This window comes from Squalius cephalus (assembly GCF_949319135.1).
Source record: "Squalius cephalus genome assembly, chromosome: 8".
In the NCBI taxonomy this organism is placed as follows: Eukaryota; Metazoa; Chordata; class Actinopteri; order Cypriniformes; family Leuciscidae; genus Squalius; species Squalius cephalus.
This window is the reverse complement of record NC_137129.1, coordinates 42,427,241-42,452,823: the sequence shown is the minus strand read 5'-3', so window position 1 is coordinate 42,452,823 and position 25,583 is coordinate 42,427,241. Positions and strand designations below refer to the sequence as shown.

The following is a 25,583-nucleotide window of genomic DNA, read 5'->3' as shown; positions in this document are numbered from 1 at the left end:
GACACTGTCGATCACAAAATACTTCTTGACAGGCTGGAAAACTGGGTGGGGTTTTCTGGGACAGTTCTAAAATGGTTCAGGTCATACTTAGATGGGAGAGGTTATTATGTGAGTATAGGTGACCATAAGTCTGAGTGGACGCCCATGACATGCGGAGTCCCTCAAGGCTCAATTCTTGCGCCACTCCTGTTCAACCTGTACATGCTCCCAATGAGCCAAATAATGAGAAAGAACCAAATCTCTTACCACAGCTATGCAGACGACACACAGATCTATTTAGCCCTATCGCCTAATGATTACAGCACCATTGACTCTCTGCTTCAATGCATTGATGAAGTCAACAGCTGGATGTGCCAAAACTTTCTACAGTTAAACAAAGACAAAACTGAAATCATTGTGTTTGGAAACAAAGATGAAGTTCTCAAGGTGAACGCATACCTTCACTCTAAAGGTCAAACAACTAAAAATCAGGTCAAGAATCTTGGTGTGTCTTTAGAGTCAGACCTTAGTTTCAATAGTCATGTCAAAGCAATAACTAAATCAGCATACTATCATCTGAAAAATATTGCAAGAATTAGATGCTTTGTTTCCAGTCAAGACTTAGAAAAACTAGTGCATGCTTTCATCACCAGCAGGGTGGATTATTGTAATGGACTCCTCACTGGCCTTCCCAAAAAGACCATAAGACATTTGCAGCTCATACAGAACTCTGCCGCCAGGATTCTGAGCAGAACCAGAACATATGATCATATCACACCAGTACTCAGGTCATTACACTGGCTGCCAGTTACTTATAGGATTGATTTTAAAGTATTATTACTAGTATATAAATCATTTAATGGCCTAGGACCTCAATACATTGCAGATATGCTCACGGAATACAAACCCAACAGATTACTCAGATCATTAGGATCACATCAGCTAGAAGTTCCAAGGGTTCACTCTAAGCAAGGAGAGTCTGCTTTTAGCTATTATGCCAGCCGCAGCTGGAACCAGCTTCCAGAGGAGATCAGATGTGCTCCTACATTAGTCACATTCAAATCCAGACTCAAAACACTTATGTTTAGCTGTGCATTTAATGAATGAGCACTGTGTCACTGTTTGTCCGACTGTTTATCCTGTGTCTTATTTTAGTCTTTATTCTAAACTGTTTTAATTATTTTTAGTTCTTTCTTGTTTCTTTATTTTAAACTGTTCTTTATTCTAAACTGTTTTAATTATTTTTAGTTCTTTCTCGTTTCTTTATTTTAAACTGTTTTGTATATTCTTATTTCTTCTGATTATTTTTAATAGTATGTAAAGCACTTTGAATTACCATTGTGTATGAAATGTGCTATATAAATAAACTTGCCTTGCCTTGCCTTGCCTCGCTATACATTATCTCGCTTATTACATGGCTACCTACCAAATAAATCAATAATTTGACACAAAATATTGATTTAAAAAGGAATTTATTGATTTAAAAACGATTGTATTGCTTCCGCTAAAGAAAATAGTCCGTTCCGTCTCTGGTTAGAATCCTGCGTCCATAGCAACGCTCTGTTAAACTTCGCAGCGGTCTGTTATCAAGAAATAACACACCGCATTCTACACTGGATTTCAGCCAAGCCATGTAATATGTTATATAATTCTAAACAAATATGTTCATGTTAGACCTGCCTGTTAGTAACTGCATCGCGGCTGGGTAAACCAGCGCTCCATCTGTCATGGAGGCTGACGAGGGCAGCCCACAGTATATCTGGATTGAGACAAACTGCCTCAAAATTAGGATGGGCAATGATGCATGGTAAATCTGTAAACAAGTATCCTGTTCTTAGACTATAATATGCATTTACTGTGGTAGATTATTTCAAAATTCTTCAGGCCAATATAGTTATTAATCAATATAGCTACCCTAGCTACCTTACCCTGGACTGCTGCTGATATGAAGTGGAGTTCCTTACAGCAAACACTCTCCCTTTCAGTAAGCATTGGTAAACAATTGCCACAGCCACACCAATGCGTGTGCCCTACTCTCTCCTCCTGCTCCTCCTCACCTACGGCTACGAGATGATTAGCATCCTGTGAACCTTCCTCCACCTTCAGGCTCGAACTGAAAAGGGTTAACGGCAGACATTTCGCTCGCTAATTGAGGTAATAGTTTAACTTGATAACGTTAGTGTTTACGCGCCTTGTGTTTGTAGCAGCGCTGGGACCAGTCTACGTCACGGCCCAGAATGCAACGGGTAAAAACAACAATGGCGACTTACAGGTAAAAACTTTATTTTAAAATATCTCGCTACAACGAAAACATCGGGTGTGTTATTATATCACGTTTGTGTCGCAAATGGTATCGCTAACCCAATAAGGCTAAGTTGTCAAACTAGGCGGAGATCCTTTTAATAAACACGCATCTGGAACGGAGAAAAATTGATAACACTTAGCGCCTCTAGTGGACGTTTCACCCGAAAAGTGAGAGGCGGTATTAACATTAAGTGACATGGCATCTGACGCACAGAAGCCAATGGCACATGTCCATAGAGCTGGTAAGTCCTGCCCCTTCCGCTAACCCCACTGGACCTCTAGGTTGAAAAATCGTCAATGCAAGTGAATGGGAGAAAATAATTATTTTCTGGTCCCGTTTGAATTGTGCCATGAATGTGAACATATGTTGTCTGTGAATTTTTTATATAATTTTTCGTGTGAAGAATGATACAATTTAGCGGGTAGGAGTTTGATACGGTTAGACTTTGTGTGAGAGCACTTTGTGGACTACAACTCTTCGCTGCTTTCGACGCATTTGATACGTCACCACCACTCGCATACGGACACTAGCTCACGGATCCCGCTAAACATGGCTGTGTCTTTGGTGCACTTCACCGCCTTCTTTCAGGGAGAGGACAAAATCGTTGAGGTTGGCGAAAACCACGGGTAAGTCAACTTTATGGGGTGACGTCACATAGGCGACATGTAGTCTTTCTCGTTATGTCTTTTCCACAACTGCTAGCCGAAGAATCACACAATATACTGTCAAACTCGTAACATGAAAAATTATATTAAAAATTCACTGACAACATATGTTCACATTCATGGCACAAATCAAACGGGACCAGAAAATAATTATTATAGAGCTGGTAAGTCCCGCCCCTCCGCTAACCCCGCTGGACCTCTAGGTTGAAAAATCGTCAATGCAAGTGAATGGGAGAAAATAATTATTTTCTGATCCCGTTTGAATTGTGCCATGAATGTGAACATATGTTGTCTGTGAATTTTTTATATAATTTAGGGGTGGCACAGGGGCGGACCAAGAACCAGTGAGCCCATGGGAAATCAGAAAATTCAACTGGAAATAAATACTTGTTTAGAAAACATTAAGCACGATTTCAAAAATATTTGCAATGCCCAGTGCCTTAATATAGATGGTATTAAATGTGGCACTGCATTTATTGGACCACACAGTTTTGTTCTAATAAATAAAAAACAAAAAAAGACTGTCCTCTTTTCATTCTCAACCATTTTATTTCTGTGACTAATGTGCAATTTTGACACAAATGAATTAATTATGATCAATGTATCACTTTTTATTGTAAAACATCAATGCTTGGGTTTTAAATATTCAAGTAAACAACAAAAATGCCAGCAAACAGTCGCTTTTATTATGTTTGTTTTGCGATCTCACTGTTTCCAGTGATTTCTTTCTGATTGGTTTTCTGATAAAACTTCAGTTTGTTGGTGAAAAGATGGGTTAGTGTGACATTGTTCCCGAGAGGCTTCTGGCCCGACAGTGGAAACGCGGGAAATAACACCTGCTCTCTGAGAGCATACAGTAGCCTACAGACAGTCGGAGCTGATGTTTGTAGTGATGGTGAAATGAAGCTTTGTTAAGCACCGGGGCTTTCCCCCTCAACTGGATTGTAAAATGGTTCATTACTCGAAGCTTGTCAACACGCTGCACAGTAACGACATCTTGTGGTCAAAAGGTGGAAAAGCTGCCTTTCTGTCCCAGAAGACCCATCCTTTTTTTTCCATGTAATATATCACTTTGAGCTCCATAAACCACAAAGCAATAAATGTAATCCTCATAATTCATGTGTTAAGTGTTTATGTAACCTAGTTCTTACACGATGTATGAACAAATCTGCTTTGATCAACAAATGCAGCCTTATTCACATAAACTTTAGCCTCAGTCCTAATCCTATGAATTCAAAGGCAAAGCTCATGTGGGCATATACAGTGCCTTGCGAAAGTATTCGGCCCCCTTGAACTTTTCGACCTTTTGCCACATTTCAGGCTTCAAACATAAAGATATAAAACTGTAATTTTTTGTGAAGAATCAACAACAAGTGGGACACAATCATGAAGTGGAACGAAATTTATTGGATATTTCAAACTTTTTTAACATAAAAACGGAAAAATTGGGCGTGCAAAATTATTCAGCCCCTTTGCTTTCAGTGCAGCAAACTCTCTCCAGAAGTTCAGTGAGGATCTCTGAATGATCCAATGTTGACCTAAATGACTAATGATGATAAATAGAATCCACCTGTGTGTAATCAAGTCTCCGTATAAATGCACCTGCTCTGTGATAGTCTCAGAGGTCCGTTTAAAGCACAGAGTGCTTAATGAAGAACAAGGAACACACCAGGCAGGTCCGAGATACTGTTGTGGAGAAGTTTAAAGCCGGATTTGGATACAGAAAGATTTCCCAAGCTTTAAACATCCCAAGGAGCACTGTGCAAGCGATAATATTGAAATGGAAGGAGTATCAGACCACTGCAAATCTACCAAGACCCGGCCGTCCCTCTAAACTTTCAGCTCATACAAGGAGAAGACTGATCAGAGATGCAGCCAAGAGGCCCATGATCACTCTGGATGAACTGCAGAGATCTACAGCTGAGGTGGGAGACTCTGTCCATAGGACAACAATCAGTCGTATACTGCACAAATCTGGCCTTTATGGAAGAGTGGCAAGAAGAAAGCCATTTCTTAAAGATATCCATAAAAAGTGTCGTTTAAAGTTTGCCACAAGCCACCTGGGAGACACACCAAATATGTGGAAGAAGGTGCTCTGGTCAGATGAAACCAAAATCGAACTTTTTGGCAACAATGCAAAACGTTATGTTTGGCGTAAAAGCAACACAGCTCATCACCCTGAACACACCATCCCCACTGTCAAACATGGTGGTGGCAGCATCATGGTTTGGGCCTGCTTTTCTTCAGCAGGGACAGGGAAGATGGTTAAAATTGATGGGAAGATGGATGGAGCCAAATACAGGACCATTCTGGAAGAAAACCTGATGGAGTCTGCAAAAGACCTGAGACTGGGACGGAGATTTGTCTTCCAACAAGACAATGATCCAAAACATAAAGCAAAATCTACAATGGAATGGTTCACAAATAAACATATCCAGGTGTTAGAATGGCCAAGTCAAAGTCCAGACCTGAATCCAATCGAGAATCTGTGGAAAGAACTGAAAACTGCTGTTCACAAACGCTCTCCATCCAACCTCACTGAGCTCGAGCTGTTTTGCAAGGAGGAGTGGGCAAAAATTTCAGTCTCTCGATGTGCAAAACTGATAGATACATACAAGGTGGTGCTACAAAGTATTAACTTAAGGGGGCTGAATAATTTTGCACGCCCAATTTTTCAGTTTTTTATTTGTTAAAAAAGTTTGAAATATCCAATAAATTTCGTTCCACTTCATGATTGTGTCCCACTTGTTGTTGATTCTTCACAAAAAATTACAGTTTTATATCTTTATGTTTGAAGCCTGAAATGTGGCAAAAGGTCGAAAAGTTCAAGGGGGCCGAATACTTTCGCAAGGCACTGTATAATCAAAATCAAAATCAAAAGATATTGTGGAATGGTGAAGTGCTTGTGAACTGGGGAGCTGACACTTTATTTTGTGGGTAATTTAAGAAATTAAAGAAGTTTATTAAGGAAAAGGACTTGTTCAACAGTGTGAGGGCTAAGTATATATATATTTTTTTATTTACTACTACCGAAGGGCATGACACTCGAAACCTGCTCAAGGGGTTCGCACTATTTTTTAATCTGAATACGAAGCAGTTTCGTGACTGTGTGTGGAAACAAAGCTTTGGACGCCACAGATCATTATGGCAAAACGAATCAAGCTCCGATACACTGGTTCAATGTGTGATGTTTCGCTTTTTTTGATACAAGCTTCGAAGCCTCTGTGCAGAACGTCACATCACTCATTGTAAGCTTAGGTGGTCGCACCAAAGCGCTTCCGGTCATGAAGCAAAGGTTATCCTGATGGCTGGTGGCTGCTATCGCTCTAGCATACGCTTCTATAGGCCTGCAATGCCCCCATAGGCGTCAGCGCTCACTCCCCCAGAGGCATGGCCTTCTCCTGGGCGTGGTGTAGTGGAGGATCTATTGGATATATATGTGCAGCGGCCGGCCGGTCCTCGCCGTCCACCTTCGCCAGATTTTATAACTTGGAAGTCCCTGCGTTGCAGGCGCACATCCTTTCCGTATAATTGGAGCTGGCCTCCGCGTGAGCCTCCAACCTTATCTGAACCAGTTCAGCTCTACACACACCTGAAAACATCAGAAAGAAGTGTGTTCATCACATCAGTATCATTAAACTGATCACAAACCCTTTATACCACAACTGTAGAGAGTCATATTCATTTCATAATGTTGAATATCATTGATGTGAATTCAGATGAATTACAGTCAAACCAAAAATTATTCAGACACCAGATATGATTTTTGTTATTTTTTTAGTAGTGTGTGCAGGACACTATAGTTAATTTATGTTAGTGAGGAGAGCAAAATAAAGTCAACTGTGACATATCATACCCAAAAATTCTTCATACAGTGACTACCAGTAAAATCTATAAACATTTGGGGCCAAAAATGATTCAGACACTTTGAGCTGATCATGTTTTGCTGAAGTGTGTTTTCTTTAATTGACCTTTCGCCGGCCCCTCACCCCTAGTGATGGAGAATGAAAAGTAAAGAGACCTGTTCGCTACTCGGTGTGCTCTCGTTTATTTTGATGAGATTACACAACAACAGTGACTACCAGTACAATTTATAAACATTTGGGGCCAAAACTGATTGGGACACTTTGAGCTGATCATGTTTCGCTGAAGTGTGTTTTCTTTAATTGCTAATGCTCTTTTTACACACAGACTGAACACAATGAAGCATTGCTTGGTAATTGGTTGAGCTAAACTGGTATTATCTAATTGTGTAGTTAAATTTAACAGCTGACAGATATTCAACATAATTCATGTGTGAGACAGTTTAACAGAAGATGGACAAAACCAGTCAAATATCAACTAATTTCGATAATGTTATTATACGAATGATGTGTAACACATTTACAAGTGATGAATAGTTTACACTTTAGGGGATGCAGAAAGTGTTGTAAATGATTTATTCATGCGTTGTTTACACATCATTGTGTTGAACTCTGTTACTGACCTGTTACAAATTATCTGTACGTGTATACAAGGCATTTACAGCACTTTCTGCGCCCTCTAATTGCTACATGCATACAAAAAAACACATAATTTATTAAACATTTATGAAACGCATATTCATGTTTTGTAAATGATTAGTTAATAATTAACTAATCAATTGTAAATGACTTATAACTTAATCTACAAAACATACATACAATAATTAACATATCACTTAGTAATCATTTATGAACCCATAGTCACATTTCGTAAATAATTAGTTAATAATTTACTAATCCCTTGTAAATTCCTTGTAACAGAATTTACAAAACATACATAAAATGCTAGTATATCAGTTGCCATTCATTTGTCAATCATTTATGAATGTTTTGTAAATGATTAGTTCATCATTAACTAACCACTTATAAATGACTTACAACTGAATGTTATTATAAAGTATTACCCAATTTTTTCATATTAAACCTTACATTATTTATTGATTGTCAAATGTCTCTAATGCTGTGACTGTAAATGCTCTGTATATTAGTTTGACTAAAACACTGAAAAGAACCAGTTCACATGAATGATTTGTCATAATTATTAATCATTTACATTAATATAGTAAATGTAGAAATATATTCACATTACACTAAATCATTTGTACAGCTAATCATGAGTATTTTAATTTTAAAAAATCATCCCAAAAGCAGTTTATGGGTTTCAAAGATCATATATGAAACTAACTCATATGAAATAACTCATTTATAAAATACATTAGGCTAGTTCATCTCACTTATCACTATTATACGGAAATACTTTCTAGTTCTGATTCAACCTTTCAAAAACACATAAAGAGGAACTTGATAACCAACTTTTTGTAAGAAATTAGCCTAAATAAACAGAAAAAACGAATAATAGGCCTAATCAATAAAACTTGACACATGACTTCAGCTGTAATAATAGCACCACGTTCATACTAGATTAAAAAACAAAACGTAAAAATAATTATATTTATAAATAGTGTCCATTATGTAGGTGTTTGCAGCTTTTTAAATGTTATTTGTTGTTGCACCGGTAAGTTATGAAGTTTGTTTCATTGTTTTCGGTTGATCTCAATTATTCTCACCTTTCGTCGAAATGTATCTCCATTTCCCAGAAATCCAAGCGCGGTACCAAACACGACTAACAGCACAGAAAATATAAAAAACGTGAAGGGCATTAAAAACATCGACATTTTATACTCTGAACATAAAAGCGGAATGAAGAAGTGACATTTCTGCTGTGTTGTTTTGGTTTTGGTTGAGTCAGTCATGTGACCCGCGGCGTGGCGTCATCACGTGACATCTCACATACTCGGATGTGGTAAATATGAGCTCGCTGTCCGTTTCACCGTCTTTAGTGAAAGTTGTAACGTTATGTAGGATATATAGGCAATAAGATATAGGTTACAAATTACGGTATATGAATGTATTGATCCTAGAAGTGAACAGCCATTAACAAGAAGAAGAGGAATGAGAAACGTAATTTCCGTCATCATCACGTTATCACGCGAGCCAGTGATGTTGCGAACGCGCGTTGGAGGGAAACTGAATTCTCCGGAACAGGTGGTCATTTTCACACGCGTACATTGAACTGAAAGTAAAGTTACTAGATCTTGATATCGGGGATCCAATTGTCTGGAATTTATTGTTTCGGGCTGCCTTCATACAGAACTTTTTCAGCAATTTTCAGCAGTTTCCCTGAATTAAAACCCAGTGTGTTTTAGCTAAAAATATCGGGGACTTCCGCATTATCGTGGACCGCTAACATGCTGTAAGGGCTGCCAACTCTCACGCATTGAGCGTGAGACTCACGCAATTGACACTTTTCACACGCTCTCACGCCACACATCCATTTTCTCACGCACTGAAAAATTGCGGAGCAAAGAGGTAACCTAATTTTAATATTAAACTAATTCTCAGCTCTTAGATTTCGTCAATTTTATTACGAAATTCAGACAAAAATACGTTTGGCGCTTGTAAATGTGACGTGACAGATTGCTGAGCGCCTCAGTTCAAGTGCACGTGAACCGATCATCTGTTACTTTTTTATTTAAAGATGCAGTACAACTTACCGAAAGTATACATAATATCGACCAATTAGTGTTTTTCAACCACTAAAAGCGGTCAATATAACAGCAGGAGAACAATTATGTCACATAACGTTACATTTACCTCAGGAGAGCCATTAAATGACCATAGCATGTTAACTGAATAGAAAAAATAGCTAGAGAGGAGATTTTGCTGAGCACTATATTACATATTTATTATATTTTTACTTATGTCATTAAATAATTGTTATTATAACAAAAACTGCATTATATTTAATTTAATTTGTTATTTTTAACCTTTAATAATACCAGCAGATTGGGCCCTCTATGTTTACAGCATTAGGTGAGATTATTTTTTTTAAATAAAATTGACAATAAACATGTATCCAAATTAGTCAATATTGAATCAAAATCGGAATCAAATCACAAGAATGGAATTGAAATCTTGAAATTTTTGTCAAGCAATAATAAAAAAAAAAAAAAAAATCTCACTCCAAGCTAAACTCAAAAGTTGGCAGCCCTGTGTAAAGTATGTAAATATCCTACAGCCAGATTGTATGTTTGGCTCTTATCTTCTTAGTAAGTTTATTTATGTTTAGAAATGTCAAAATCCTGTCAAAATGTAAAAAATAAACAAAATAAACTTCAAAACTTTCAACTACGTATAAGAGTTTTAGTAGACTACATTATGACGCATTGGATATTGTTACTTTTAATATATTTAAAAGTAGTCCTAATATATAAAGAAAATAAGCAATAGGATATAAAAGAACATTAAAAAAAACAAAGAAAAGGGGCAAAGGGATAGTTCACCAAAAAATCCCTAAATATGATTTAAAGGGCCAGTTCACCAAAAGTGTAAATTTTGTCATTTACTCACCCTCACCCTCATGTAGTTCCAAACCTGTAGGAGTTTCTCTGTAATGTTGAACAGAAAGGAAGACATTTTGTTGAATGTTTGTAACCAAACAGTTAATGGGCACCATTGACTTCCATAGTATTTTTTTTTTCCTACTGTTGGAACACCCACATTCTTCAAAATATCTTCATTTTTGTACAACATTACAGATAAATTCATACATGTTCGGAACAACATGGCGGTGAGTAAATGACAGAATTTTCCTTTTTTGGTATTAATGTAATCAGTCAACTTGGGTAAGGATGATGAAATCCATTAGTTACACAGGCTTTGAATTAGACAACCTTAGTGTTATAATAGAACCTTTATTCAATATTTAAAGCTTAAAGTTACCATGTACAGATCTAGCACATAATCAGCTCTTTTCTGTTCTCTATTTTCTATTCTAAATTCATAAATTCAGCAGATGGCAGAATTATCCATCTAACACCTATTTCAATATCCAGAAACAACTCATATTTAAATTTGATCATCATTAATGTGTTTTTTTCATAAAAAATGTTATATTTCATAGGTAGGCTAATGGTGTAGTTGAGGAATTTTGCAGCAAATAGGTAAAAAAGTACTTCATATCCCCCAAAACACAGCATAAAAATACAGATGATATGATGTATAATTTGTGTCATTAAAATATATTTTATATTTTATTTTATATTTTAACTCAATACATGTTTGGGGTCATATAGACCACAGATGCACTGAGTGTAAACAGGAAACTAAGAGCATAAGAGGGTTAAGAAATCCGAGGACTCCAGATTGCTCTTATTTAGACTAAGTTGTATCATTTGGAAAACCACACATTTTCAGAGACGAGATGTGCTTCTGTGTTCCATGACGCGGCATAAGTAAAGTTTGTCTTAAAGGTTCCCTATTATGCCCCTTTTCACAAGATGTAAAATAAGTCTCTGATGTCCCCAGAGTGTGTATGTGAAGTTTCAGCTCAAAATACCCCACAGATCATTTTTTACAGCATGTTTAAATTGTCATTTTTTGGGGCTCAGAAAAACATGCTGTTTTAGTGTGTGCCCTTTAAATGCAAATAAGCTGCTGGTGCCAGCACAGGAGGCGGAGCTTCATGAGCTCGCGCTCAGTCTCTCAGGACAATTTCATCTCACGGAATGATGATAATATCAGAAACTCTCAGTAATCTCTCGGTAGAGTTGAGGGAGCATTTTCTTTAAAAACAAAATAATTCCACCTCATCTTCAGCGGCTGCCTCAGATTTCGGGAGTAAATAGAGAGCGCTATGTGGATTAATACATCCAGCCACACAACACCTACAATGTTTGGGAGACATTTTCATTAGTGCAGCAGCTGTGAACTCGATCAGGCCGGGTCTATGTTGAAACAGCTGTGTCTGTCAACACTCGTGGGCGGGGCCTGTGCTTAGTGACGTCACTAAAACAGCATTCTGAAAACAGGTCGTTGGGAGACACTGTTACTGTTACACTGTTACACTGCATACAAAGATACTCATTGTCGTAATCACACTCTAGATCTAATATTATCACATGGAATAGATGTTGATGCCGTTGAAATTCTGCAGCAGAGCGATGACATCTCAGATCATTATCTAGTCTCGTGTAAATTACATTTAGCCAAGGCTGCAAAGCCGACTCTGTGTTATAAATAAGTTAGACCTATCACTTCTGCTACTAAAGATTGCTTTATTAATAATCTTCCTAATCAGTTTCATCATCTCAGCATCCCAGATAGCTTAGAAGAATTTGATACTGCAACAGAAACTTTTAACTCTCTTTTCCAGCACTTTAGACACAGTTGCTCCGTTGCACTTAAAAAAGATTAAAGAAAATAGTCCAACGCCGTGGTACAACGAGCACACTCAGGCCCTTAAGAGAGCAGCCAGAAAAATGGAGCGCAACTGGAAGAAAAGAAAACTAGAGGTATTTCGGATTTCATGGAAGGAAAGCTCAATTACTTACAGAGAGGCTTTAAAAGCTGCTAGATCTGCTTATTTTTCAACCCTATTAGAAGAAAATAAACATAATCCTAGGTATTTATTTGAAATGGTGGCTAAACTAAAGCCTCAAACACAGAAGTTTCCAAGCAGCACAGCAGTAATGACTTTATGAACTTCTTCACTTATAAGATTGATAATATCAGGGACAAAATTATAACTATGCAACCGTCTACTACAGTATCGCATCAGGGAGTGCATTGTAGTCTCCCTGAGCAAAAATTTGATTCATTCATTGCTATAGGAGAGGAAGAATTTTGCAAACTCGTTAATTCATCTAAATCTACAACATGTATGTTAGACCCTATTCCGACTAAGCTACTGAAAGAGATGCTTCCAGAGGTCACAGATCCTCTTCTTAAAGGGATAGGTCACTTTGAAATTAAATTTTGGTATGTTTTAGCTTACCTCAAAGGCATCCAAGATGTAGGTGTCTTTTTTTCTGCAGTAGTTTCAATTTTGATATTTTTAGGTCAAACCGTTCTTGTCTGACAGTCTTATCATGCAGGTCTATGGTTACTGTCTCAAAGAGCATGCACAGAGTCCAAATTAAAACAATTCCCCATCGTCCAAATTAAACAATTCCCCATCGTAAGTACACATTGATGGCCTAAGACACGAAACGAGCGGTTTGTGTGAGAAAACGAACAGTATTTATATCGTTTTTACCTCTTGTAACACAGCCACGTCAAAGTGATCTGAGGGCGCGGGCGCATCCTGCTGTGTCACGTGTGCGCAGACTGGTGCATAGATATACAGTATATACACTAGATGTCGCATTGGCTACGGCAGTTCATTGGAACGAATGTCTTTATTGCGAAATCTAGTGTATATATATCTATGCACCAGTCTGCGCACACGTCACACAGCAGAAAGCGCTCGCGCCCTCAGATCACTTGGACTTGGATAAATACTGTTCGTTTTCTCACACAAACCGCTCGTTTCGTGTCTTAGGCCATCAATGTGTTCTTACGATGGGGAATTGTTTAATTTGGACGATGGGGAATTGTTTTAATTTGGACTTCTCTGTGCATGCTCTTTGAGGTGGTGACCACAGACCTGCATTATCTGACTGAGAGACAAGAACGGTTTGACCTAAAAATATCAAAATGGAAACTACTGCGGAAAAAAAGACACATCTTGGATGCCCTTGAGGTAAGCTAAAACATACCAAAATTGAATTTCAAAGTGAACTATCCCTTTAATATCATTAATTCATCTTTGTCTCTAGGATACGTACCATAAACCTTTAAGCTGGCTATAATTAAACCGCTAGTTAAAAACCTGCAACTTGATCCTATAGAATTAGTCATTTACAGGCCGATCTCGAATCTGTCTTTTTTGTCAAAGATATTAGAAAAAGCAGTATCCTCACAACTGTTTTCCTTTCTTGAAAGAAATGATATCTGCGAGGATTTTCAGTCAGGATTTAGACCGTACCATAGTACCGAAACAGCTCTCGTTAGAGTCACAAATGATTTGCTCTTATCATCCGATCGTGGTTGTGTCTCTCTATTAGTGTTACTCGATCTTAGTGCTGCATTTGACACCATTGACCACAACATTCTTTTAACTAGACTAGAAAACTATGTTGGCATTAGTGGAATTGCACTAGCATGGTTTAAATCATACTTATCTGACCGTTATCAGTTTGTAGCAGTAAATGAAGAGATGTCTTATTGATCACTAGTTCAGTATGGCGTACCACAAGGCTCAGTACTAGGACCGCTGCTGTTCAATCTGTACATGCTGTCCTGGGGAAATATCATTAGGAAACATGGAATTAGCTTCCACTGTTATGCTGACGATACTCAGCTGTATATTTCTTCAAAACCTAACGAAACTTACCAATTCACAAAATTAACGGAATGCATAGCTGATATAAAAAATTGGATGACTTGTAATTTCCTACTTCTAAATTCTGAAAAAAACAGAAATTCTAATTATTGGACAAACTTCCTCACGTAATAACCTAGAATACTGTCTAACACTTGATGGCCGGCACAGGGGGCGGAGCTTCATGAGCTCGCGCTCAGTCTCTCAGGACAATTTCATCTCACGGAATGATGATAATATCAGAAACTCTCAGTAATCTCTCGGTAGAGTTGAGGGAGCATTTTCTTTAAAAACAAAATAATTCCACCTCGTCTTCAGCGGCTGCCTCAGATTTCGGGAGTAAATAGAGAGCGCTATGTGGATTAATACATGTGATCCGGTGCCAATTTCGATACCTCAGTTTCGATACCGATTCCTGACGATACTTTTTTCGATACCATATGTTTTAAAATTAATTTCAACATCAACAAAAAGATGCTTTTTGAGGACTCAGATGCTTTTGGAACCGAAATTTGCCACCGAAAGATAAATAATTTTTTGATACTCATAGGATTGGAGTATTTTTTTCGATACCATAAAAGTATCAACGTTCGGTACCCAGCCCTACAAATGCGGAACAATTAGTTCATGCGATCATGACCTCAAGGCTAGATTATTGTAATGCTCTACTGGGTGGTTGCCCTGCATGCTTAATAAACAAACTACAGCTACTGTAGCTCAAAACGCAGCAGCTCGAGTTCTTACCAGAACCAGGAAGAATGACTATATTAGCCCGGTTCTGTCAACACTACTAATAGGCTGCCTATTAAACATCGCATACATTTTTAAATATTGCTGATTACTTACAAAGCACTAAATGGTTTAGCTCCACAGTACTTGAGCGAGCTCTTAACGCATTATAGTCCTTCACGTCTATTGAGATCTCAAAATTCTGTCCAGTTGATAATAACTAGAATATCAAAATCGACTGCTGGCGGTAGATCCTTTTCCTACTTAGCACCAAATCTTTGGAACAGACTTCCTAACATTGTCCGGGAAGCAGACACACTCTGTCAGTTCAAAGCCAGATTAAAAACACATCTCTTTGACCTAGCGTTCACATAATACATTATAGACTTCTATAATTCCATGTTAGGCTGCATAGATTAGGTCAGCTGGAACCGGGAACACTTCCCATAAATCCTGATGTACTCGTTACATCATGAGAAGAATGGCATCTACGCTAATTTTAGTGTCTTTGTTTATCCCGAGGTTTTCCCGCAGCCTGCCGGATCCAGGCCGTATCCAGATCTGACGAAGGATATTCGCCTGGACCCGATGACAGCGCAGTGCTGAAGTGGCAACTAGTCTCTCCCTATGGAGGATCCCTCTACCACTCTACAGATAAAGAGTTGTCAGAAAATTTGTTTCGCGTATCTACCCCGAAAAGGCAAAATAAAATTCTGTATCAAAATTTATAAGGAAAAACCAGTACATTGTTTAGGCTTGGTTTGTAGGGAATTACAAACCTGCGCTCATATATTCAAACACACATAACTACAGAACCAATTCTTAATGCGCATGTGAACGCCATCAGCCTTCATCACAGGTTCGCGTTTAAAGTTTGTGTTGAGAGAATGGTGTCGTCTTAGTGGCTCCTAATTAAATAACAAATGATCGTTGTGACAGAAGCGAATCAATCAAAAATAACTTTAGCTGGAAGAAAACTTTATTAAAGAATATAAAATATAAAGCCCAAACAATCTCTGTTACCTTAAATTATACGTTTATCTCTGTAAAGCTGCTTTGAAACAATCTACATTGTTAAAAGCGCTATATAAATGAAGATGACTTGACTTGACGTAAGCAGTTATTGGCCTCATCAGCAGAATGCCAAAATGTTTTAACATATTGTAAATTTCAATTGTTAGATAAATGATCTAACTATTATATCTAACTATCAACAGTTATATGTGAAACAAGCTCAGGATTCTTGTTTATATTGAAAATTGTTATTGAACCGCATGTTTAACAGCGCTAGTGTTCTTGGCCTTATCAAAGTTCACACAAGTCACAAAGTTTTCACTGTGGCACGCCGACTCTGAAACAAGACCAAATATTAGCATGTAACATTTTGGACACCTTTGTTTTTATGCATCTTTGATTTTGTTTGCATTTCTTCTGAAACACCCTGTTTTGAAATTGTTTACCAATTTTTAACAGCGCCATTCTCAATCTATTGCAGCGTGTCTATTTTCCTTACACTTTGAAAAACACACTTTGAAAAACAACTATGGTTTCCTAGAATGTCGTCAGCTGGTAGAAATTTCTCGCTTATGTCTATCTCACACCTATCACAGGTGTAGCCTACACCACCTAATCTACAGCTAAAGAAAACATCTTTCTATAAATGACCCTCAAAATCTGTGCATACAACAAAACAGTGTATCCGTGTATGATGATTTATCAGAAAATTACTTTTGTAAGTTTTCTTTTGCTTTATGAATGAAAATAAGCTACATTCATTGCACACATATGTTGGCAAAATATAGTATTATGTTAAAAGATATTTTCTGTGGAGACGATAAGTGTCTATTGTTAGAGATTATCCGCATAGCACATTGATACTTAACGTTATTAAGACACCTAGACTAAAGTGAGGAAACACGCTTGAATGAGAAAAGACAATGACGTGCATGGTGTTTAAAATGCACAAAGTTGTGAAAAAAAAATCAAATGTGGTGCTTGCTCTGATTGAGACAGAAGAAAGCTGTTTCTCTCGGACAGAATGTGAGTGCGAATTCAGTTATCTTTCACGGCTTATTGCTAATTAATAGTGAAATACACACACAATTATTTCAAAAACCCCACTGTGTGTAGTATTCACGTAAACACAGTCGGCTATGTCTTAAGTGAACGAACAATGTTGTGAAATCCAGATGTTGCAGTATTAGATATGTGTAATAGCTCTTAAAGTGACAGTAAATTTAAATTTAAATTTAAATTCAATTTCAAGTTTATTTGTCATTTATAGGCTACAAATGTCCATAATAATTTGTACATGCTGAAGGCTCAGGCATTCTGCAGCAGTGCAATATAATACAATTTAGAGGAAAAAAATATATAGGCCTATATTATGCAAAACAAATATTATGTTAAAAATATGTATGTTTGCTTTGTGTATTAAATAATAGAATGTGTAGTATGTGTGAAGTACGTCTAAAGTGAAAATATTGTATCTGCCGCTGTCAGTGTTTTTCCTGCTAATCAACAAAAGACAAAATCGCTCAGTGCTCTTTAATATTTAATTAATACAGTGATTAATACAGCCTTTGTTTTTGAAATATCAGATGAGTTTATAATTTTTAGTTAGTAGAACTGAATTATTGTGTAGGCCTACACTTAATTCTTACTGTTTTAACAATGTTTTTTTTCTCCAGGGTCTGTGCTGAGTATTACAGGATCACACAAACTAATCCGAAGAGCACCTTTTTCTCTTTGTTAGATGAATACACATCTAATTGTACAGAGCAAGTGGTAGAGCATATAAGATGAGATGAAGATCTTCCTAGACCAACTTAATCATCAGGTAATTATTTTGCATGTGATCACATCTCTCTGGTTAAAGACTGAATTTTGCCATCTCTTTTTCAAGGTAATTCCCATGCTTCTTTTTGGATATAACATGCATATAACTTTTTCCATATTTGTTTTCTGTGTTTCAGACACAGAAACTCCAATGGGCTTGCTCAAAGAAAGGCTACAACTCTCAGAGCTCTACCTTTGTTTATGAGGGAAAAGTTTGGAAACATCCTAAAGATTAGCCTGGTAAAAAGATGTTTGACATCAGCATATACACTCACAATTGATATAATTTCACCTGTTCACCAGATCCTGTTAGGAGATCCAGGAACTCCATATGACTCTACTGATTTAAACCAATCTTCACTGATGCAATAAGATCAGTTTGGGTGATGCACAGAATGTGAGCCTTTATACAATTTGCATGTGCGTTTTGGGTGACCTATCTCTCTTAAACAAAATAAAAAACATTAAATCAGAATGGCCGTGGATGACATTGTGCCACGCGTAACCACATTAAAGGAATAGTTCACCCAAAAATGAAAATTAGCCCATGATTTACTCACCCTGAAGTCATCCTAGATGTATATGACATTCTTCTTTCAGGCGAATACAATCAGAGTTATATAAAAAGATTCCTGGCTCTTCCAAATTTTATAATGGCAGTGATATAGTGGCAGACTTGAGGGTGAGTAAATCATGGGCTAATTTTAATTTTTGGGTGAACTATCCGTTTAATACTGATATGGCATCTAACAGCACAGGTGCAGGAAACTGGAAGACGTATTCTGTTTATCAGTTTTAGTTCTATGGCTGAATTTGAACAAGCTTAAAAACATCACTACCTTTACTTTTCAAGTGAAGTTACATGAGCACGTTTAGGGTCACTCTGTGGTCTGAGTTTTTCTAATCTCTTACTTGTGCAGCTTCATGAAGACTGAATGAATCATGGACGACACACACACATTCAGACATGGAGATTCTTCTCCAGGATTCAGGTACTTCAATCTTCATATAATCTTAATGTTATATAGAAGACTCATTTTCTGCACATAACAGGGTGGTGTGTGTGTTTGCCAGGGTTGGTATAGTGATCTGTTGTCTCTATCATATTCTGGTCCGGGATATACAGTTGTTGGAGACACTCAGGGTTTTTAAACATTGTCCAGAGACACACAGATACAGTAGACAGTAGGGCTGCACGATACTGGGAAAATATGCGATAACGATATTTCTTGCGATTTAACATTTCCCTAGAGAAATGCTATTTTTATTAGCTATTAAAAAAATTCATTTATATAGCCTATGTAATGATCATACTAAAATAATCAGGTAAAAGATATTCTTCTGATCTAATTAAGTCTAATTCAGGAAGAAAATATGAAATAAAAAACATTTAGGCCAAAGAGGCGAAGATAAAAATCTTTGTCATTATTTTCTTTGTTAGTGAGAGATTTTCCCTTTGTGTTTTGTTGTTTGATTAACATTAAAGGGATAGTTCCCCGCAAAAATGAAAATTGTCATAATTTACTCTCTCAAGTTGTTTAAAACCCGAATAAGTTTATTTTTTCTGTTGAAAATAAAAGTTCCCTTACGAGAACATTCTCTCGTACTGCGTTGCAAACGCTGTGGGAAAACTCCTTTTCTCGAGAATACTGAAGCCTTTATTTTAAAACGCATTGCAGCTGCACAGCGAGAGCATGATAGCTCGCGTGAGAGAGCTGATAGGCTGTGCTGCGGCAACTGCACAAACCAATGGCGAGTGAGCATGAGCGTGCGATCCAATAGGAGCGCTTGGCGCCCTGCCAGTGTCAATGCGTGCCAAATTGCACGTGACAGGAGAGTATAAATCCCGAAAAAACTCGCCAAATGACAGATCTTTCTCCTTTAGTGCTGAGACTCACCTCGTCGCTGATTTTCTCCGGATAGAAGCCGCTTCGCCGTAGAACAGCCTCTCAGCGGAACAGCTTTGCGCCGTTGTCAGACCTCGCTAGCAAGCGTTTCACTGTGGCATCCGGCGTATCCTTTTCTTTGCTAAGCTTCTAAAAAAGCGCGTTGTTTCAAATGCCGCTTCCCATCTGCGATTCCTGCGGGGTTCCCCTGCATGTGTCAGACCGACACGCCCAGTGTGCTATCTGTCTCAACCCTGAGCACGCCAACGCAGCGCTCACTAAGGTGGCTGTCATCTCTGCGACAGTATGCCTGTATCTGTCCTCCGATCCAGACTCGCTGTCGCTACTTCAGAGAGTGAGCCCATCCACCTTCCATCTTCGGCGCCCCGCGAGCCCCGAAGGAAGAAGCGACGCGATCAGAGGATTCCTGAACGCGGTGATTTCAGCGCGTGCACGCCGGGTCCTTCCCCTCGTGCCTCGCCGACACCCCCTTCTCCAGTTCGGTTCATCAGGAGCGATCAACGCCCCTCTGTTGCAGCGGCGGGACTCGTTTCCTTTAGCGGATCTGCTGATGAACAGGATGACGCACTTTCTGTGGCGCATTTGTGCCCTCCCACTGCAGGAAGTTGGAGGTCAAAAGCGGTGCACCCGTCCAAGCCATGCAGGATCACTTCGGCTATGGCCAGCCGCGCTTATTCTGCCGCTGGTCAAGCCGCCTCTGCACTTCACCCCATGGCAACTCTTTAGGTATTCCAGGCTAAGCTTCTCCGAGCTATGGACGAGTCAGGCCCCTCCCCGGATGCCTTTAAGGACCTCAGGAGTGCTACAGACTTGGCACTACGGGCCACAAAGACCACAGCCCAGGCCATCGGCCTTAACATGGCCAGCCTGGTAGTGTTGGAGCGCCATTTATGGCTGAATTTAAAGGGATACTCCACTTTTTTTGGAAATAGGCTTATTTTACAACTCCCCCAGAGTTAAACAGTTGAATTTTACCGTTTTTGAATCCATTCAGCCGATCTCCGGTTCTGGCCGTACCACTTTTAACATAGCTTAGCATACATCATTGAAGTGGACAAGACCATTAGCATTCCTCTCAAAAAAATGACCAAAGAGTTTCGATATTTTTCCTATTTAAAACTTGACTCTTCTGTACGGCAGTAAAGTTTCTTGATTATTACGCAGGAATAAGAGTATAGTTCCTAGCCATATCAGCCTAGAAAATCGCAACATTACATTTTCCGTCAGTCTTAGTGCACGATGTAACTACAGAAGAGTCAAGTTTTAAATAGGAAAAATATCGAAACTCTTTGGTCATTTTTTTGAGAGAATGATTCCACTTCAATGATGTATGCTAAGCTATGTTAAAAGTGGTACGGCCAGAACGCATAGACAGTATAAGAAGTGGACAGAGCCATCTCATTGGATCTCAATTGAGACAAATAAAGCCCACTTTTAGCGATTTCTTAGCACTTCCTTTCCTGACGCGCAGACTCAAACCGAGCTTGACGACGTAGATGTGACGTCTGTCTTCTAGTAGCTGTGCCGAGAGAAATCTGAATCATTCCCTTCCGAATCTTGCAGAGACGGAGAGTGTGAGTAGGAGGTGTCCATGAGCTTGGAGCAGGAGAAACTTTTGCTAGGTATTCTGATTAATTATTTTGTCATTTTGCCTCCACGTCCCCCCGATTGCGCGCAAGCTTCTTCTCCCGTCCATACGGTAATCTCTCTACTGTGCGACAGAGAGTCGCGTGGGTATGACGCAATCGTTAGCCTACTTTTACAAAAACTGCTTCTACGGGGCCATAACATAAGCTACAAGGTAATGGAGCATTTTATACATTGTCGTGTTTCTTTAGAAATACATAATGGACAAATGGAGTCTTCAAACGCCTCAGATGTAAAGTTATTCGCTGTCAAAGTGACGCCAAAATGAATGGGAGTCAATGGGATGCTAACTGCAGGTGAAGTTCTGCTACAAGATGGTGGCACGCGGCCGGCTTCAACTTCCAGGTCGACTTCCTTCCCGCTTGCCAGAACCGGAGATCGGCTGAATGGATTCAAAAACGGTAAAACTCAACTGTTTAACTCTGGGGGAGTTGTAAAATGAGCCTATTTCCAAAAAAAAGTGGAGTATCCCTTTAAGTTCCTCGCTGTTGTCATTTTCCTCGCTTGTCTCTACTCCCGCCATCAGTTTTTATTTTCCACTCTCTGCTCTAATCCCCTAGGTTTCCCTTTGGGCCCGATTTAGCCAATGGCATAATAGCACCTACTGGGGAGGCGGGTATAAAGATAGCAAGGCCACATCTGATTGGTCAAATTTGGATAAACAGCCTATGCATGCAATACACAAATGACTGGCACATAAAATAAATTTCATTTATCGCACCTCTCTGCGATACAGATATTGCATATACTATTATCGCGATGACGATAATTTTCCGAAATATCGTGCAGCTCTAGTAGACAGGTAGATGATATATGACATTATTCTTGGACAGTCTCATCACTCTTCAACATACTGTCTTAATAGACAACCTTCTCATGTGGGATTTATTTTCATGTTAATTCAGCCAAGTTGATTCTTGTCTCTATTCTGTTATCTCTGTTCTATTAAAGTCAGACAGACAGAAAAGCGCTGAGCTTGGTTAAGCAACTGTATTTGTAATTAGTTACTTTCCACCTCTAGATATAGTTGGTACCCTGAGGGTCTCGTCTCACACATGGTCTTTTTACACTTTCCTATTAAAAAAGCACGCATCTATGTCAATTAACAGGTGAAATGATCCTTGTACACTGTAATCACTCTTCAACATTTTCTGAAGCTTTTCTGCATCTGGATGTAAAAAAAAAACAATCCCAAAATGAACTTTTATCGGTTTTCTATTGAAGCCAAAGTTGCAGACAGAAATCAAACCCACCGGAGTCCAGCTGTGTGTCCATGAGGAGTGACCAGTCTATGGGGCTTCCAATAGCATTTAGAGGAAAACACACGTCAACTGATCTGAGGTACAACATTAGATATATATATATATAGATAGATATATAGATAGATAGATAGATAGATAGATAGATAGATAGATTCTATATAAAGTTTATCTAAATGTAAAATTAGCAATATGAATTCTTGTCTATTATGTCATATCTGTTTATTTTAAATCGTCTGTTTTATTTAAGTCAAAGTTGCAGACAGAAATCAAGCCCACCGCAGTCCAGCTGTGTGTCCATGAGGAGTGAAGCGTCTATGAGGCAGCCAATAGCATTTAAAGGAAAACACACATCAACTGATCTGAGGTACAACATTTTTGTCTAGAGCAGTGATCTCAAACTCAATTCCTGGAGAGCCACAGCTCTGCACAGTTTAGCTCCAACCAGCTCCAACTTACACCTGCAAGGAAGTTTCTAGTAATCCTGAAGACCTTGATTAGCTGGATCAGGTGAGTTTGATTAGGGTTGGAGCAAAACTGTGCAGAGCTGTGGCCCTCCAGGAATTAAATTTGAGATCAGTGGTCTAGAGAGACTAGATCTTCTCTGGAGCCCCTAACACAACCACAACACATTTTTGTATGTCCCCCTCATATAAAACATAGGGGTGGGAATCTCTAGGCACCTCACGATTCGATTCGATTCCGATTCAGAGGGCTGCGATTCGATGCTAAAGCGATTATCGATTATCGATTATTGATTATCTGAATCTTTTTTTGTGTGTGACTATAAATACTTTGCTTTAAAAGTACCAAGTAATGACCAATAAAGAATTAACGTACAATATATTTTATTAACATTGCAAAGAACCAACAGGAAAATAAATGTGCCTGAACTAGCAGCATACTTGTAGTAAATTAATAATATAACAATAACAAATTATAACAAACTTCAGCATATTCTGAATCTCTAACATAAAATGGACTTCAAACAAACATCCTCCTGTTATGTGCAATATAATCTTTCAAAAAATAAACATTTTGCAGTAGCAAAATAGGCCACAATAAACTTATGCAAATGTGTGGCAGTGCAAATGTGCTTAGCTAGATCAAATGTGTAAGTTCTTGTGTAAGAACAGGAGCTGGTCTACATGTTCAGATGCAAGTGTGCTCCGCTGTGCTGTTACTATATCTCCTGCCGTAAGAAAAGACTCTCTCTGCAGAGACACTGGTGCCAGGAATACACAAGTATCTTTTGGCCAACTTGGAAATCAGAGGAAACATCATCTGATTCTTACTCCACCAACTAAGAGGGTCCTCAGAGAGAGGGTGTGATGGAGCACTACAGTACTTGGTAACTTCTTCCTCAGCTCTGGCATAAGCAGACATGGGCTGCTGCTGGACTCTAGCATCAGTAAAGGTCTGCCCCAGCAGATTCTCTAGCAGAGAAGATGATGACTTTCTTTTGTTAGAAGGGTTTTGGTGTTGCTCCTCCTCAGTGGTCAGGGTGTCTTCTTCCCTCAATGTGTTGTGCTCTGGGGTTTCCTCCTCTTCAACTCTCACTTCTTGCTGTAGTTAAACACAATGAGAAGAACAGGTAAACACAAAAGCCTTACATTTTTAAATCATTATCTTCAATCTGAACAAAATTTTGAACAAAATTGTCAAAACACAAATGTACTGGTTCTATACAATATATAAACCTTGTATTATTATAGAATTTGTTGTTGTTATTATTATTATTATTATATAATTAAATCATAAGTCATAAGCCCAGAGTGACATTTTACATGAAGTAAAATAGCAAAATTACCTCTAGTGATGCAGCCTCAGCAATCACTCTTCCATACATCTCCCCTCTCTCCTCCTCAGAAAGAAAAGGCAGGCCCTTGAATCGCGGGTCCAGAGCAGAAGCTGTGAAAAGAGTGTTTCTATCTTGCTCGCTTTTGTATCTCTTTCTGAGGTCCCCACTGAGGGCCTTGATAATATCCTCTGCATTTGAGATGTCTGCTTCAGTGAGAGTGCAGATGTCAGACTCTCCTCTCCTTACCTGAGGAGACAGTAAGGCAGCAGAGACTGCAGGCTGTTGCTCCAGAAACCTGTCAACCATCTCATACGCACTATTCCACCTGGTACTCACATCTGTTTTCAGCTTGTGTTTCGGCAGACCAAGTAGAATCTGCTTCTCTTCAAGCTGGTGTTTTGCAGTGGTACTGCGGTGAAAATACGTAGCAATGCGTCTCACCCTGCCTAGTAGCCTTGACACAGTGGGCAACTTGAGCGCCCACTGAGAGGCCAGGTTTAGCGTGTGGGCATAGCACTTTACGTGCAGGAAATTACACAGTTCAGCAGCAACAGCCATATTGGATGCATTATCAGTAACTAAAACTAAATCTTTTTTAGTGATCTTCCATTCCTCTGCTACATTCTTTAACAGCTCAGCCATATTTACACCCGTGTGGCTCTCATTCACTGCTCTTGTCTGGAGCACATGAGACACTAGCTGCCACTCATCTGTAATAAAATGCGCAGTTATGGTGACATAAGATTCTGTGGCAATGGATGTCCACGCATCACATGTTACAGCTATCCTACCCGCTTTCTTCAGTGATTCCATGACTTCGGTTTTGGTCTTGTTGTAGAGTGTGGGGATCGCTGTGTCCGTAAAATATCTCCGAGATGGTACATTGTATCTCGGCTCCAAAGTGTGCAACATAGCGCGAAAGCCCTCGTTTTCAACGACTGAATATGGACGTAAATCCTTGGCAATAAAAGTTGCGATTGATTGTGTAATGCGCTTCGCCCTTTCCGAGCCGGGTGGAAGCTTCGACAATATAGTTTGCTCGATGGTCCTCTCTGTTTGGCAGCAACGAAACGTGTCATATGGCTTCTCATATTTGTTGTGTTTCCGAAATATTTTAGTTTTATTCTACAAAGCTTACAAACAGTGTGGCTCTTGTCTTGTCCAGCT

General features: G+C 38.8%; 2 protein-coding genes across 3 annotated transcripts in view; both read left to right on the top strand.

Moving 5' to 3' along the window:
• LOC307163748 (uncharacterized protein) overlaps positions 1–25,583 on the top strand; it is a 238,057-nt gene that overhangs the window by 69,230 nt on the left and 143,244 nt on the right. The window lies entirely within an intron of this gene.
• LOC307163670 (protein NLRC3-like) overlaps positions 8,743–25,583 on the top strand; it is a 37,451-nt gene continuing 20,610 nt past the window's right edge. Inside the window, exons 1-6 of one of the 2 annotated variants that reach the window (XM_079879818.1) lie at positions 8,743–8,775; positions 17,655–17,803; positions 17,940–18,042; positions 18,723–18,794; positions 22,581–22,697; positions 22,866–22,982. In XM_079879818.1, the coding sequence (XP_079735944.1) occupies positions 18,745–18,794; positions 22,581–22,697; positions 22,866–22,982 (284 nt within the window). In that variant the 5' untranslated portion in view covers positions 8,743–8,775; positions 17,655–17,803; positions 17,940–18,042; positions 18,723–18,744. Of the gene's footprint in view, positions 9,018–17,654; positions 17,804–17,939; positions 18,043–18,722; positions 18,795–22,580; positions 22,698–22,865; positions 22,983–25,583 lie in introns of both variants that reach the window. The other variant, XM_079879817.1, reaches the window with a different exon arrangement.